At 47.1% G+C, this 17500-nt stretch overlaps 1 protein-coding gene across 2 annotated transcripts in view; it reads left to right on the forward strand.

The window, feature by feature from the left end:
• The window catches only part of dab1a (DAB adaptor protein 1a), a 268746-nt gene that overhangs the window by 246089 nt on the left and 5157 nt on the right, over nucleotides 1–17500 (forward strand). For both annotated transcript variants that reach the window (XM_083768179.1, XM_083768178.1), the window contains 6 exons: nucleotides 85–246; nucleotides 7904–7966; nucleotides 8285–8381; nucleotides 11098–11489; nucleotides 12298–12496; nucleotides 13120–13283. In XM_083768179.1, the coding sequence (XP_083624305.1) occupies nucleotides 85–246; nucleotides 7904–7966; nucleotides 8285–8381; nucleotides 11098–11489; nucleotides 12298–12496; nucleotides 13120–13283 (1077 nt within the window). The remainder of the gene's footprint in view (nucleotides 1–84; nucleotides 247–7903; nucleotides 7967–8284; nucleotides 8382–11097; nucleotides 11490–12297; nucleotides 12497–13119; nucleotides 13284–17500) is intronic.

Here is a 17500-nt window from a genome sequence, read left to right on the forward strand (position 1 = left end):
GTGCATGTGTGTGAGCAGTACACACCTATATGTTCCCATCTCACCCATCATATCACTCATGTAACAAACTGGTTGTGGTTACAGAACGGCCATCAACAGACTCATCCTCATCCTCAACATCATCCTCATCACTATAATCCCTTTCTACAACAACAACAACTTGAACCATCACAACAACAACAACAAGCGACTCAGCAGCCAGCAGTGGCAGACCTGATAGATTTAGACCTGGGAATGGTGACTCGGGTAAGTTTGCATTGACATACAAATAATAGCTGCTGTCATTAAAAATATATCTGTATTCAGGTCTGGTGACTCTGCATACGGCGGCGTCAGTCTCCATCTGATCGCAGCAGCTGATTGGCCATCAGCCCCGTCACTCAACAGCGTCAAACAACAAACATGGCTGCCCCCACTGCTGTGATTCACGACCATATCAATCTGGCTATTAAATTGACCTATGATAAATAGTTTATTTACAGAAACGACAGGTGTTATAATTATTCATCCGACATATTTTACCGCTTTTGTTTACATGCTAGTATAGCACTCGTTGACTGTGTTGTTTGGTTAGCAACCAGGTTAGCCACATGATTGAACGCCATCTGCTTTCTTGCTATTCTGATTGGTTGGTATGAACCAATCACCCATTTAATTCCAGAAACTGCTGCCTGGGAAGGGCTTTTAGTCGGAATAATAAGCAAAACGAAATGAAAATTCAGGCTAGGGCAGCGAGGGTCACTGGGTCTTCTCTCAGTACAACCAGTAGAATTATGAACAATGTAAAAGAAATATATGGGACCATAATTTACCAAAAAAAGGAAAAAAATTAAGTAACATTTTGAAAAAGTATTTATGCCAATGTTTACATTTCAAGTCTCACCCTTGAGGCAGTTGGGAGGTGGGAGTTCTGGTCTGGTTTTGGTGAATATTAAGTAGTTCCGGTCATTTGGTTGGGGTCTGGGGGCCACATTAAAAAATATTTGTATTGTTGACCTATTTCTACCACATCTTTCCTTCAACTTTGACCCCTCTGTCACACAGAACTTTTTTTTGTTCTACTCCTGGCGTAGTGATACTGACTATATATATATGCAGATCTGCTACTTTTGCTACTTTTCAATTAGAATCCTGAAAAATAACAGATGAACAGTTTTGGACACATTCCAAGCGGCAGAGACTATATGTGAACCATATTGAATGAAATGCTGACTTAGTGATAACCTAATGCTACTCTAACAGGCGGGGGCTGGGGCGTTGGGGGGGAGGGGGAGCTGGGGCGTCACTTAAATGCTGTCAAGTGTATTAGCAGCGAGACATGTCGAGCATGTAATAGTGAATGACAAGTCTGCATAAATAGACTGTGTAGGTTGAACCAATTAAGGTCGTGGGCTGTATGAGAGCGGGACCGGCTTCACTAACAGCGTGCCTGCCTAAAATAAGGAAAGGAGAATAAGAATAGCACTGAAAAAGCCTGAGAATTAGCAGCATGTTAAAGTCATTTAAATGTGGCACATTCGATATAGTGCTTGCCAGTATCACGTAGCTTAGAAAGGCCCCACATGAAGTCTTAAATCACATTTAATGGGCGGCATAGTCACCCAAATTTTAGCTTTTTGTTTATGTCGCATTCCTGAGCCAATAAATAATCCAATATATGACTAGAGGAGATGCAAAACTATATAAAAGAATAATAGATTACCAAAGTCCTGACGTCAGTCGTTCATCCCCTGGTTCACAGAAGTAATTTCTCTATGGAGAATAACATGCATGGGTCATCTTGGAATGGTCTCATATAAGTTGAAATAATACAAATTGTGGTCCAAAAATAAACAAAGTGTCCTTAGGTTTGGTACCACATCTGCTGTTAGCGTCCGAGGCTGTAAGGTTTAGGCTCTCTATAAGGACAACTTCTGTCTTTGGTGCACAAGCATGCACAGCCACTCATTTATTTATTCCACACAAGATGGCAGCCCGCCAGAATAATAATACCACTCAATCTACTATGAATCACCCATTCAATGGAAAGGAATAATACCTGCACCCAATCTACTATGAATCACCCATTCAATGGAAAGGAATAATACCTGCACCCAATCTACTATGAATCACCCATTCAATGAAAAGGAATTGCATAAATGTCCCCATTCTATACGGTGGAATTGTACAATTCCTGCTACCCCGCAGCGTTTACATCATGTACATGTGTCCCCTCTCAGGCATGACCAATCAATCCCTGTGACTACATACCCTTAAATGTCCATGTGTTTAGTAAGGCACTATTCTTATACCAACCCCCCCCCCCCCCCCCCCCCCTTCCTTCTTCTTTTTTCTCCAAACAAAATATATACATACACTATCCAGCAAGGAAAAGGGAAGAAAAAAAACACAAAAGAGAACCAGAGAAAAAAATGCAGCTCGATAGCGAGCAGCAACGCGGCACCTTCCAAGCCTAAACGACGCTGCTTCCATCATGTCAGTAAATAGTATTTCCAGGTCTAGATGACTCCCCTGATAAGCAGCAGTGCTCTCTGGGTGCCTCAGTATAGGGAGAGCCACGTACAAGGTTCTAATCCATAAAGGTTACTCTTGCGCAGAGAGGACGTTGACCTTTACAAATGCCCCCTCTTCAACTACCTCTTGTGTCCCCGGGTGACCTCCTGACCCCCTCCTCCTCCTCCTCTCATCTGAGTGGTCCTCAGTTGTTATCCTGACCGTTAAGAGAAGACAAGAGCGCTGGCATCCCTGACCCCGTGACTCCTTGTCGGTCATGATTAAAACACAAGGCCCTCGCATCGCCATAGTAACCACACGGAGATGAACATGGGTATACGAAGGCAGGACGTTTTGTGCTTGTGCGCGCGTGCGCGCGTGCGTGCGTGTGTGATTTCCCCACCTGCTCCAAGCAAGAGGTCCTTTCAATGAGGTTGATCAATAACAATAGACACTTTTTTCACGCCTGCCATGTCGGACTCTTTTGAGGAGGATGAGCTTGAGATGGTTGTGAATGCGCTTCAACCTGGCAAACCAGTCTGCACAATGGACCCGAATCATTGTGTACGAATTTGTACAACCTTGAAATTCATAGGGTTGTGATAGCTTTAGAGTGACCTGGGTCACAATATGTAGTACATTCATACTATAGAGCACCGAATTCCTGACGTCAGTCAGTAGAGGGCGTCAGTCCACAGGTTCGTGTACTTTTTATTTGCATTGTAATCTCCATAGGGGGGGTTTAGATCGCCTCATATAAGAACTGTGTTTGAAAAATAAACCGATCACCCCGGCCTTTTCACTCATATGGATATGAAGCATCGACTGAAGGTGGAAATGTACAAATATACCCTAAAGAGTAACAAAATAAGCGTTAGAAACAAGTCAAAGTAACCAGAGATTACATTTCCGGGTAGGCGGGGTTGCTGCATCTGCCTGTCGCACACCAGAAACTGAATGTTAATTACGTTTCTTTTTGTTTTATTGATATTTAATGTCTCGTGGTTAGTACGAGTCGAGTCACCACCAGCTGAGCTCACGTCAACGAGGAATCTCAGGAACGCAATGTGTTGACAGCTGGGCGTGACGTATACAGCGACATTGCCTTCATATGTAGTTTCAAGGCTTTTGCGGCCACATTAATTCCATTTTCTCCAGAAACTGGCTGTATCAAATATGAATGGACATCATTAACGACGCACAGCCACTCCCCTGACAGAAAGGCTGGGGTGGTCGGTTTATTTTTAAAACACAGTTCTTATATGAAGTGTCCTAAAATCGCCCTATGGGGATTACAATGCAAATAAAAAAATACATGAACCTGTGTATTGGCGCCCTCTACTGAAAGTGACGTCAGACTTCGGTGCTCTATAGCAGCGGTTCCCAAAGTGGGGTCCGCGGACCCCTAGGGGTACGCGACGCATAGCCAGGGGGTACCCCAAGCCCCCTCAAAAAAAAAAAAAAAAAAAAGTTTTTTTTTTTTTTTTTTTTTTGAGGGGCTAGTGAATCATGGTGTGTGTGTGATATGAAATGTCCAGTACCTCCCCAGTGCCTCCCCAAGTGCCACCCCAGTGTCTGCCCTGCAGTGTCTGCCCAGTGCCTCCCCAGTGTCCGCCATGGTGCCTCCCCAGTGTCTGCTTAGTGTCCCCCTGAGTGCCTCCCCAGTGTCTCCCCAGTGCCTCCCCAATGTCTCCCCAGTGGCTGCAGTTTCTCCCCAGCGCCTCCCCAGTGCCTTCCCAGTGCCTCCCCAGTGTCCCCTCAGTGCTTCCCCAGTGCCTCCCCAGTGTCCCCCTGAGTGCCTCCCCAGTGCCTCCCCGTTTCCCCCCAGTGCCTCCCCAGTGCCTCCTCAGTGTCCCCCTGAGTGCCTCCCAAGTGCCTCCCGAGTGCCTCCCCAGTGTCCCCCTGAGTGCCTGCCCAGTGTCTCCCCAGTGTCCCCCCAGTGCCTCCCCAGTGTCCCCTCAGTGCCTTCCCAGTGCCTCCCCAGTGTCCCCCCAGTGCCTCCCCAGTGTCCCCTCAGTGCCTTCCCAGTGCCTCCCCAGTGTCCCCTCAGTGCCTTCCCAGTGTCCCCCTGAGTGCCTCCCCAGTGCCCAGCCGAGTGCCTCCCCAGTGCCCCCCTGAGTGCCTCCCCAGTGCCCAGCCGAGTGCCTCCCCATTGCCCCCCTGAGTGCCTCCCCAGTGCCTCCCCAGTGTCCCCCTGAGTGCCTCCCCATGCTCCCCAGTGTCTCCCCAGTGCCTCCCCAGTGTCCCCTCAGTGCCTCCCCAGTGCCTCCCCAGTGTCCCCTCAGTGCCTCCCCAGTGCCTCCCCAGTGTCCCCCTGAGTGCCTCCCCATGCTCCCCAGTGTCTCCCCAGTGCCTCCCCAGTGTCCCCTCAGTGCCTTCCCAGTGCCTCCCCAGTGTCCCCTCAGTGCCTTCCCAGTGCCTCCCCAGTGTCCCCTGAGTGCCTCCCCAGTGTCTCCCTGAGTGCCTCCCCAGTGTCTCCCTGAGTGCCTCCCCAGTGTCTCCCTGAGTGCCTCCCCAGTGTCCCCCTGAGTGCTTCCCCAGTGCCTCCCCAGTGTCCCCCTGAGTGCCTCCCGAGTGCCTCCCCAGTGTCTCCCCAGTGCCTCCCCAGTGCCTCCCCAGTGCCTCCCCAGTGCCTGCCCAGTGTCCCCCCAGTGTCTCCAATAGCAATACAAGAGCAATAATACAAATTAATCTTAATTTATTAATCTTATTCATTAATTATTGAATCAAATTAATTAATTCATCAAAATGTTCGACGCAAGAAGGCCCCCCTGCGGCCTGCGCCCAGCACCATGCCAAAGCTTTTTCCTGCAGGAAACACTGCTTGTGGTTGTAAATATATTGTTATCTGTGTTGCGAGGATGAGGGGGTACCTGGAAAAATATCTACCCCAAAAGGGGTACCTGGTCCAAAAAAGTTTGGGAACCCCTGCTCTATAGGGTTGTGATAGCTGTAGAGTGACCGGGTCACTATATGTAGTACTAAAGAGATGGTACAATTATTATGATAATAATAATAATAATAATAATAATTTACGAAAAATAAACAAAAAGTTAGAATATGGAGATAACAGGTTTCTGCCCGACAGCAATGATATTAGACCTTTGTGCATTTCCTAATTCAGTCTGAGCAGAAGCAGAGATAAAACTAGCCCTTTCCCTAACCCTAAAGCCCTTCTAGGAAATAAAAGGTTCTATTCTCATAGACAAGAAGAAAAATAAAATAAAAATCCACTATGTGCAAGGTTTCCTTCTTTATATTAAAAATAAACACTATTTTGCTACTCACTGAAACAAAGGCAGTTTTAACAGCCCATACATCCAAACAGAAAAGTCCTATCTGATTAAATTAAACAACGTTAAACTCATCAACATTATTGCAGCCTTACGGAAAGCTTGAATTATCCTCTTTCATTTTTGTTTCATACAAATCCAAAGTGTTGGAATTTGGATGCGCTCCTTAATAATGCAACCGTCAACTGTTCCAACACAGACCTTGACCTTGTTTGATCTGCTATTTTTCCTTTTCTTTATTTGAATCTAAATCCTTTAGACATACTGTGCATTACATTTATGAGGTTTCCTCCCGACAGAGACAAATTACTAAAACTGGAGAGGACGTCTATGAAGTAAATAAATAGCCCTGAATCTTTAGTTCCACTGGTTTCAATGGATCGTCCGTTAAAAAAGAATCTGGGTTGAATCATTGACACAGTGAAAAGCTGAACCTCAACAATCAATAACCTACAGTAAGTGAGAGAATCTCTCCAGTTTAGCTAGAGGCATGTTGTGTAATATTTATTTTTTCTCATTCCAATCCCGTGCCGAACATATTCTTCTTTTTTATCTGTACCACACTGGGATAGTATTAAGCGCAGTGTTTGGCATAGCCTATCTTTGGGACATCTAGCAGCGTATCTCCTGGGTGAGTTGATCTCTTATCTAAGTGTATAGCCATGATTCTCGCTGCAACAAATTATCTGTATTATACAGCCTCACTTACAGTATCTCCCCCTCTCTTCTGTCTTCTTCAGAAAGACCACAGCTATACCCCAATTCAGAGCTACAGTATGCTGTGACAGAGAAAGAAAAATCCTTGGGGCTTTGCCTGATAACATTATCTGATAAATGTAAATAGAACTTTGTGGGTCTATATGTGTGACCCATGAGTTTTAAAAAAGAAGAAGAAGAAATAAGATATTCAAAGAACACTCATTATCTTTAGAAGAAATTATATCCACGTCCGTGATTTATGCAAATCAGCCGAGTCCGACCGTGTGTTCATGGCTTTAAAGAAAATCCTTTCATTGACTATAAATAGCGTTTTTTTTATTCACTTCGCCCATCAGGCTAAAGATATTATTAATGTAAGAAGATGATAATAATAAAGAGAAGGTTTGTCCCTGTCGGGTGGAAACCTCATATGTCCAAAACTGTTACTCTTCAGGATTCAAATTCAAATGTATAAAAAGTAACAGATCTACAAGCTCACTGTTTCGAGCTTGTGGCTCTGCTACTTCTGATGCCATTGAGTAACGCTGTAGTATGTTGAGCTCAAGTAGAGCTTTCTGCCCGACATCGACAACATATCCTGTGAAAGGACAGAGGGAAAGAGGAAGCGAAGGGCAGATCGGGATTAAAAGGAAAATGTGTCTCTCTTTGATATTCAACCTCTGAGGTGTACTCACACCACACATCCAACACAGCAGGGGAGACAACTGTTAATGCCTTGTTACAGGGTGTCGAGGGTGATGTAGTATCAGGACACTGCTGTGGTGGGCTGGTAACAGCATGTAGCCCCAGAGCAGGCGGGTCTCCCAATCCTTGTCCATGACAAGAACCCCCAAATAGCACAACAGTCCTAGAAGTTTCCTCTCGTTTCCAATTGCGAATTGAGCAATATATATAGGCCTACTCAATTCTCAGTGATTCATACATTACTGCAATCAGTTGATCAAATGTATTCAAACATACAGTGAAACCTTTAAATAATGATAACCGCAGCCCAGCAAACTGGAATAGAAGCACTTGACCTTTGGAGAAGGTCACGCAGCTTTTTTATAAACATTGCATGGTATGCCATCATTCCATGTCATTAACCCATCATCAATTCACCCCTCTCTCTGTCACCTTCTCCTGTGTGTGTGTGTGTGTGTGTGTGTGTGTGTGTGTGTGTGTGTGTGTGTGTGTGTGTGTGTGTGTGTGTGTGTGCGCGCGTGTGCATGTGCGTGCCCTATCAGAGGTAGGTATCTGGACCTATACTAAGCATGTTGACGTGTCCATGTGTTGCGTGACGATGCATGCTGCACCTGGAATCCAAGCTGTGTTTACTGTCTCTGTGTTACTGTATGTGTTACTGTATGTGTCTGATGGTTCTTGGATGTGAACCCTCTCTTTCTCTGGTCTTGCAGAACATCAACCAATTAGAGCTTTTCGGAGACATGTCCACGCCTCCTGACATCACCTCGCCGTCGGTAAGTAACCCCCAAAATAAGACAAGGCTAAAAGCCACTTAACACACCCTGACCAAAGTGGCTTGAACACCGAATGCCTTAAAGTGACATAAAATAAAGTATTTTCTTTTGGCACTCAGCTGGCACAGTGGTTAAGTTTCAGCCAGCGGGTGCACGGACAGACAGACACAGCCATCCTCAGAGTGCCAACCTTTGGTGGGGCTAACAAAAAGAATCACCTCCTGCTCCTGGGGTGAATCAGCCTTTCCATTAATGTGCCTTTTCCCTCTCTTTCCCCCTCCAACCCTGTACCGTGTCCCCCAACCGTAACCCGCACAGACCCCCGCCTCTCCGGCCAACACCCTCGACCCCTCCCTGGGCCTGCTGCCCCCCTCGGAGCTCTTTGCTCCCTTCAACCCTGCCTCCGTGCCCTCAGGTATGTATGGACCCCCCTCTATACTCACACACTAACCCTAAAGGCTCATTCATAGTCTGGATTTTCGGTGGTTAGGTGACCACCGCTCCGGTGGTAAGGTGACCACCGGAGCTGAACTAACGTTGAACGGTGGTGAGTAAAAACAGAGAGAAGGGCTGGTGCGGTGGCGGTGGCGGTGGTTGTAGTTCGGTGGTCTCCTCACCACCGAAAACCCAGACTATGAACGAGCCTTAAAGGCCTAGAATCCAGTTTTTGGTGAAGAGGTGACCACCGACAACTACAACATGACGTCACGTCTCTGTTTTCACTAACCACCGTTTTGGTGGTTACAGAAAACTGGACTATGAATAGGCCATAACTCTCAGGTATGGACCCAGAATCACAGTTTGTAAGGCAACCTTGGTATCAATTTCGGTCGATTTGACCATGCAGTTAATCGGTAATCTGGATACTGGCCACAATGTCAATATTGTGCAATAGAAAAAGACATTAAACTCCGAAGAGTGGACCCAAATGGTCCATTTGGTTCCATCCGTACCGTGTAGACATACCATGAAGTAGGGCGGTCTCCTATGGAAACAGCGAGAGAGAAGAGAGAGAGGGTGGCATTGTGAGGCTGTGTGCTGAATATGAAACAAGTCATTAGTTGGCCTGCCACAGACACGGCTCTGATTTACCATCCAGTTCTGTGGCGGGCGGTCAGAGGCGATAAAACACTACGGGATGAGCTGAGCTACACAGAGAGAGAGAGAGCCTTCGTATGCATGTGGTGGTCGGGCCGTGAATTAGACATGCGTCTGTGCGTTAGGGCATTCACGGAGACTGAATTCTAATGGTTGTCGACTAGTTGTGGAGAAGTACTTTCGTCCAATAACAGTAGACGTTTCTAAAAGGTCTCGGATACAACCAGTAAAGGGTTAAATAATAAATACTTGTATAACAATGTAGATGGGTGTATGTGCAGTATGATCTTCAGCCACAGCCCACACCGAAGGTACAACATCATAATGTGAATATTAGGATTTGTGTGACAACAATTACCCATCGATCAGGGGTCCATACACGGACACAAACACAAATCTGGTCCCTGGCACAAAATGTTTGGCATTTGATGATGGGCACACGTGGACAATTACATATTCATTTGGGGGTCCTTGAGATGAACATGGTTTAAACAACATTAGGAAGCAGGCCCTAAAAAGCAACTATACTTTAGAAACAAGGCCCCCCCCCCCAACCCACAACCACCAATTGCTTATACCAAGCAGATCTGGCAACATCTCTCTCTCTCTCTCTCTCTCTCTCTCTCTCTCTCTCTCTCTCTCTCTCTCTCTCTCTCTCTCTGGCAGCCTCTCTCTGCTGCGTGGCTGTAGGTATAACTGGAGAGACAATATGTGTGTGTGTGTGTGTGTAATAGAATAAAGCTTCAGAGAGAGGCCTTTAATGTGTGTGTGTGTGTGTGTGTGTGTGTGTGTGTGTGTGTGTGTGTGTGTGTGTGTGTGTGTGTGTGTGTGTGTGTGTGTGTGTGTGTGTGTGCGTGCGTGCGTGCGTGCGTGCGTGCGTGCATGAGAGAGAGAGTTCTAGCCTTTTCATTATGACTGCCTCATTGTGGAGCTAATTATGATAGTTCACCATGACCATTAGGAGACGCCGCATTAGCCGTGGGCGAAAGTGGACCAGCGGTCTCGCTGGTGATGCATGGGTTATTATATGGATACAGCACATACTTTGCATATTTTTTTTTCTAGTGTCCTTTCTTCTTTTCCTTTGCTGTGCTATACTGTATAGGTTAGCCTTGAAGTAATATATGAATATCTATCATTATCTGTGAACAGTGGTGAACAAAATTATACGAAGTACATTTTCAAAGATTATATGAAATTGTCTGAAACATTAGAGTCCCTTAAAAAAAGAACGCCGACCCCCATCTGAAAATATGTTGTTCCAGGTAACCCCAGAAGCAAAGTTCTTACTGTAGACTTACTGTAAAAACGTTAGCTCTGAAAGAATATACATATTCAAAGATTTGCGCCACATTTTCAAAATGGTTCAAAAATAGCAGATCTAGAAGCTTGTACTCGGTGCTGCGCTATGAGCTTGTAGATCTGCTATTTTTAAATAGCTAAAGTATAACAATGCTTAATACACAAAGCCGAAAGGTTTTCAGTTTACAGAAATAAGAGTGGCAGCAGACCTCCAGTTTTCTGGGAGTTTGTTCCAGACGTGTTGCACACAAAAAACTAAATGCTGCCAACAGCTTTATAGACCAACGGTAGTATTTTGAAATCAATCGCTGAGACCAGTGTCTTCTAAATCATGAAAAACCTGTTTCTATATGTCAGTGGTGATGACAAGGACTTCCATAATTATCTGAATTTGGCTGTGGACCCCCATCTCAAAATATGTTGTTCCAGGGTCCCCCCTGGAAAGAATACATTTTCACGAAAATAAAAAAATAGCAGATCTACAAGCTCGTAGCTTGTAGATCTCTCCACCGAGTGGCGCGATATGAGCTTGTAGGTCTGCTATTTTTGAAAAATCGATTGAAGAATCTGATCTCAGGTCAGAATGGGTTCATCAGACCAGTGTGTGTCCGGCGGAAACCTCGTATGAATCTGATCTCAGGTCAGAATTGGTTAAGAAGTGGAGTTGCCGTCCACCGGCCTGTGAATCAATACTAGATATGTTGTGTCTTTCTTCCCTCGCCACCGACCAGGTTATGTGACGATGGGAGCGGTGCCCCCGGGCCACTGGTCCCAGCAGGCGTCTCTGGCGTTCGGCGTGCAGTCTCCCCTGGGCCCGGCGGTGGCCCAGGTCCTGCCGGGCGGCCAGCCTCTGATCTGGGGCCAGGCCAACCTCTTCCCCGCCACGCAGCAGCAGTGGGCGGCCATGGCGGCCGGAGCCTTCTCCCCCACGGCCTACCTCCCCGGCACGTTGCCCCCCCACGCCGCCATGTTCCACCAGGCCCTGGCGACCCCCGTCGGCATCTCGGCCGGCGGCAAGTGCTGCCAGCCGGGCACCTCGGGGGCCTCGGCTCCCTCGCCCTCCGCCGCGTCGAGTCCACAGCACGGAGAGCGGGCGAAGAAGATGGGAAAGGAGATGTTCAAGGTACAGGGCATGGATGGATGTCGGGCAGAAACCTCTTATCTCCATATTCTGTTGTATTGTATTAATGCCCAACTTGATCAAAATGTCACATAAAAGCATCCAAAGTAGCAGATCCACAAGATCCACAAGCGTGTAGATCTGTTGCTTTTGATGCTTTTTAATTTGAATCCTGAAAGGTTTTGGACATATGAGGTTGAAATGTGAAACAATTACATGGTGCTTTTCATTTGTGATACTGATACATACGTAGGAACACTGTTGTATTGTTGGAAACACAATCGCTTTGTTTCATCATTCAAATAAACACTATGAAAGTGCCCGTGGCCCACCCATCAGATGGTGCCCGTGGCCCACCCATCAGATGATGATGATGACACTGGGCGGCTTTCAAATGGTCCCTGAACCATCGAAGTTAACCATCGAAAACACCCGTACTTGGTACTGGTGACTGATATTATCCTTCTAATACTTTATACATGGCCAGATACAAATAATATAAAATATCTAAACACTGAATCAAGGTAAAAAGTGTGAGTAGGCAATACAATCACACCAAAAGCAGCAGATCTAAAAGCTTGAAACGTGTCAATTCGACCTTGCATATGTGCTACTTTAGATGCTCTCGTGTGATGCTGTAGTGTAGAATGATCAAGTAGGCAGTATAGGCAATTCACGGAAAAACACAAAAAATGTTAGAATATGGAGATGGCAGTGACGATCAGATGCATGGAGATCTTTGTTCATTTAAGAAGTACACCGACCGGCCGACCAAACTAATCTCCTTGCCTTCTTCCGGCTCCTCTTGTAGGACTTCCAGCTGGCCAAGCCCCCGGCCATGCCAGCCAGGGAGGGCAAGCAGCAGCCCGGTCTAGCGGGCGCGTCGGACGCCTTCAGCCACTACTTCTGCCGCGTGGGCACGGCGCAGGACACGGACGACTGTGACGACTTCGACATCTCTCAGATGAACCTCACGCCGCTCACCTCCACCACGCCCTCCACCAACTCTCGTGAGTAAAAACACATGCACTGGAACACAGAGGTGGGGGAAAAGTACTCACATTTTATTAGTCCACCCGGAATTGAAAATGTTCTTGAGTAATAGTACAAAGGTTTCAGTTCCTCGCTGTTAGATCCAGTTCCTTTGGTTCTTCCCATTCCGGATCGAAGCCCGGATGACCCCCAGCGCCCACCCCAGCACAGAGGCAGGGCTCCAGTTCTGACTGTCTGTCTGTCCCCCCTCCCCCAGCGCCCACCCCAGCACAGAGGCAGGGCTCCAGTTCTGACTGTCTGTCTGTCCCCCCTCCCCCCAGCGCCCACCCCAGCACAGAGGCAGGGCTCCAGTTCCTACTGTCTGTCTGTCCCCCCCCCCCAGCGCCCACCCCAGCACAGAGGCAGGGCTCCAGTTCTGACTGTCTGTCTGTCCCCCCCCCCCAGCGCCCACCCCAGCACAGAGGCAGGGCTCCAGTTCTGACTGTCTGTCTGTCCCCCCCCCCCAGCGCCCACCCCAGCACAGAGGCAGGGCTCCAGTTCTGACTGTCTGTCTGTCTGTCCCCCCTCCCCCAGCGCCCACCCCAGCACAGAGGCAGGGCTCCAGTTCTGACTGTCTTTCTGTCTGTCCCCCCTCCCCCAGCGCCCACCCCAGCACAGAGGCAGGGCTCCCCCACAAAGTCCTCGGCCTCCCACGTCAGTGACCACGTCAGTGACCCCCCCACCGACGCCACGGACCCTCCCACGGATGACTCGTTCGGGGAGACGGAGGGCAGCCCAAGTCGCAGCGGAGAGGAAGATGTAAGTGTGTGTGTGTGTGTGTGTGTGTGTGTGTGTGTGTGTGTGTGTGTGTGTGTGTGTGTGTGTGTGTGTGTGTGTGTGTGTGTGTGTGTGTGTGTGTGTGTGTGTGTGTGTGTGTGTGTGCGCGCGCTCGCGCGAATACATGCATGCTTAATAACTCTCTACTATATATACAGTATATAAATTATATATATGGTACATAATACACCATAACCTGGGCAGTGTGTTCATTCACACCTGCTGATAAATAGCCCTTGTAGCAGTGTTGGCGGGCCAGGTAATCACTCTCACTGATTAGGTGCTGCTACGTGTGTGTGTGTGTGTGTGTGTGTGTGTGTGTGTGTGTGTGTGTGTGTGTGTGTGTGTGTGTGTGTGTGTGTGTGTGTGTGTGTGTGTGTGTGTGTGTGTGTGTGTGTGTGTGTGTGTGTGTGTGTGTGTGTGTGTGTGTGTGTGTGTGTGTGTGGTCAACATTGCGTTAAATTAGCCTGTGGAATTGTCAGAGACATCATTAAGCTGTTATTAATAGCAGGCGGCTAGCCTCCATACATCAGCTGCTCATCTCCAGTGAGATGGACGAGGGATAGGACGCCAATTAATATTTATTTTACTTTTATTGAGACAGGGGGGGGAGAGAGAGAGAGAGAGAGAGAGAGAGAGAGAGAGAGAGAGAGAGAGAGAGAGAGAGAGAGAGAGAGAGAGAGAGAGCAGTGATTATTATCATCCAGGGGAGGAAGATCCCCTCTTCTCTCCTCAGTCAGAAGGTCCTTGTAGAATGAACGACCTTCAACAGAGGCCACAGTATGTGACTCTTAGTCAACTCATTAACTGGTTTTATAGCCTATATTGCAGCCTTTGCCAGTGTTGTTGTCAGGTGAAACCTGACTAATGAAAGCTCATGAAATGTAAGCGACCTAGTCATCAATGGGAGTCCCACCCCATGCCACCTAATGGGAGTCTGACTACATACCCTGAGAAAATGCCCAAGCCAATGGGAGTCTGACCCATATGCTGAAACGCCGCCAGAAACACTGCCTGCCTCCTAAGCTATGACAGCCAGCCACTCGAAGCTCAAAGTGACAACAGCTGCTAATGTTATGAGCTAACTGAATGGACAGCAGCAAAGCCACAACAAAGCAAAACACACAAAACGTCGCAAACGAATGAAAACAACGGCTGCATGGTTGCGACACAGAACACGTGACTAAAATAATAATATTAATAATAATATGGGGGGAAAACAACGCAAACAACGGTTACGAGGTTGCGACACAGAAACATACACGTGCACTAAAATAATAATAATACAGTATGTCCTACTGAGGCGGACATACGGACGGACATACGGACAGACACACATTGCTGGGCATTGGAGACGTGTGCCACTGCTCAAAAAGATGCACTTTCAGCCACTAGATGTCACACTTACAACACATGTTCACAGTTGTTTATTTTCCTGTGGCACCAACATGACGGCTGCCTCCAATTTAATGAGCAGTACCGTATACCCAATGGATAAAGGAGGTTGCATGTCAGCTTACTGGGTAAACAAAATCAGAATTTTAATTTTAATAATAATAAAAGCTTTTTGGGGGGGAACATCTATACTTTTATTACACAAATTAAAAAAGCACTGTGCGTAAATTCTCCTTCTTTATTATTCGTTCACATAAATTATTTTATTTTATTTATTTTTCAATGTGACCTTTATATCAACACTGAGGAGGATTTTGCTACGTGGCACTACGTGGCCAAAAACTGCATCACTTAGTTTTTGCGCTTTAAAAACGAGCTGGTCATTATAATGGAGAAATGGAATGAAAGTAGGACTCTCACGCTGCTGAGAATGTCACCACACACACATACTGTACACACACACACACACACACACACACACACACACACTATAACTAGGGAAACGCTTGAGTGGGAGCAGTCGCAAAGGGAGTGGAGGAGAAAGGTTACAGTGGAGAGAGAGAGAGAGAGAGAGAGAGAGAGGCGCGACCTCCCACTCCAGGGTAGGGTGTGAAAAGCTGAAGTGTTTCAGGGGAAAGCTGCAGATCAATAGACTCTAAAAGGCTTTATTTAACGTGTTGTGTGTGTGTGTGCGTGTGTACGTGATAGAGGGCAGTGGTTTAACACTGCAGTATCTTACTCCCTTTCTGTACTGTCACCTCTTCTCTCTACTTCCAGTTTGTAACTTTGCCTCAGTGTCTTTTTTCCACATCTCTTGTTTTCAGAGATCCAGAAAGTCTTCTTCGTCACGTTTATCCTCTTCTTCTGCTTTCTCTTCCCATTCTCGTCTTCCTCTTTTTCCTGCCTCTCTCTCTCTCAACCCATTCACCCTGTTTCATCCTCTCTTTTATTCTTCATGGCCTGTCACCTCATTTCCTCTTTTTCCCTCCTCTCTCCGCTTGTCTTGCATTTTTCTTTCTCCCTTCCCTCCTTTCTGATCCCATCGTCCAACTCTCCCCTCTCTCTACTGCCCTCTTCTTGTCCTCTCATCTCTTGTATTCCATCACTTCACTCCTGTCCACTCCTCAATTTTCCTCTTCTCCTCCTCTTCCTCCATTGCCGTCATTTGTGTTCTCCTCTCTCCCTCGTCCTCCACCTCCTCCCACCTCTCTAAGGCATGTGGTTCTGGGTCTCCCTGCCCCAGTGACACCGCAGAGCCCAGCCCAGAACAGGACAGTCCAGAGGCTGGGAGCTAGAAAGCAGCAGGGCAGGGTAGGTATCTGTCTATATCTGTCTGTCTTTCTGTCTGTCTGGGTATCGACACCTTCCTCCTCCTCCTCCTCCTCCTCCTCCTCCTCCTCCTCCTCCTCCCCTGACCCTCCTCTCCGTTTCCCTCACCTGCTCCAGTTGAGAATTCTTCAGAACTTAGGGTTGGGATCCTTTAGGATTATAATTGAACAGGTCCATGCAGGGACCCTCTGAGTGACTTAAGGACCATTAGAGGTCTGTAGCTCTGAGAGTGTGTACAGATCTCTGGTATACACGCTCAGAGTTATGGTGGTCCTATTTAAACCATTCTGACCTGAGATCAGATTCATACGAGGTTTCCACTGGACAACACACTGGTCTGATGAACCCATTCTGACCTGAGATCAGATTAAAAAAATGTCTATTACATCCTGACAGTTTCATTATTAACCCATTCTGACCTGAGATCAGATTCTAAAAGTGTCTTCGATTTTTCAAAAATAGCAGACCTACAAGCTCGTATCGCGCCACTCGGTGGCGCGATATGAGCTTGTAGATCTGCTATTTTTAAATAGCTAAAGCATAACATGATGCTGACACCAATATGGGTGCCCGGTCAGAATGGGTTAAAAGGTCGAGAACCACTGGTATTGTAAATGTACAGCAGACATAAGTCCACATACAGTACCAGCTCTGACAGTGTAATAACGAAAAAAAAGAAAAATGCGGTTCCAACTGTGATAGAACTGCTCCGGTTGATCCTCCGGGTTCCAACCCTAGGAGAAGTCCCCACCCCCCCATCCCCTCATCTAGGCCTTCTTCTCACTGTTTCTCTCGTCTTGTCGTCCCTGTCAGTTCTGTGCGTTTCTGCTTCCAGTATGTACATCTCTCCCGCTGCGCTGTATGTACTGTTCTCCTCCACCCTTCATCCCCCTCCCTCTGCTGTCACACCGTTTCGACGGCACACATTTGACTCCATGTGGACGTGTGTGTGCGTGTGTGTGTGTGTTCACCGTGGAGACGTGGGGATGTGTGGCTATGTGGCTGTGCGGTGTGGCTCGTCATGTACTCATACTGTATGCATACGTTTATAAGCACGTGTGGCTTGTGTTTGCGTTTCTTTGTTGTCACTGGCATCCCGCAGAGAGAGCGCATAATGTAAGTACGCCAAGCTGCGTTGTGACTGCCTCGCTTTACATGTATATGGGGTTTATGAATAAGCATGTGCAACATTGTTCAACAAACGTGCGTGCCCTTGGATGGTGCTTTGAACATGCTCCCGTGTGCTCATTTGTCGGCGCCTTTGTGATGTGCTCCTAATTACATCCTGCTGTCCCTCTCTTTTGTCAGCACAAAAGCTCCCCCAAAAGTATGTGATATTACTACGGGGGAAACAGGATGTCTATTGTGATGCTCAATGTTTGGTTTTCATGTAATACGAAGTATCCTCCTTGTCCCTTTTAATGCATAATGTATGTTTGGTGCAGATTCAGTGTCACACACTTGCATGTCGCCCTGCCTTT

This window comes from Protomyctophum parallelum (assembly GCF_964188405.1).
Source record: "Protomyctophum parallelum genome assembly, chromosome: 6".
Classification (NCBI taxonomy): domain Eukaryota; kingdom Metazoa; phylum Chordata; class Actinopteri; order Myctophiformes; family Myctophidae; genus Protomyctophum; species Protomyctophum parallelum.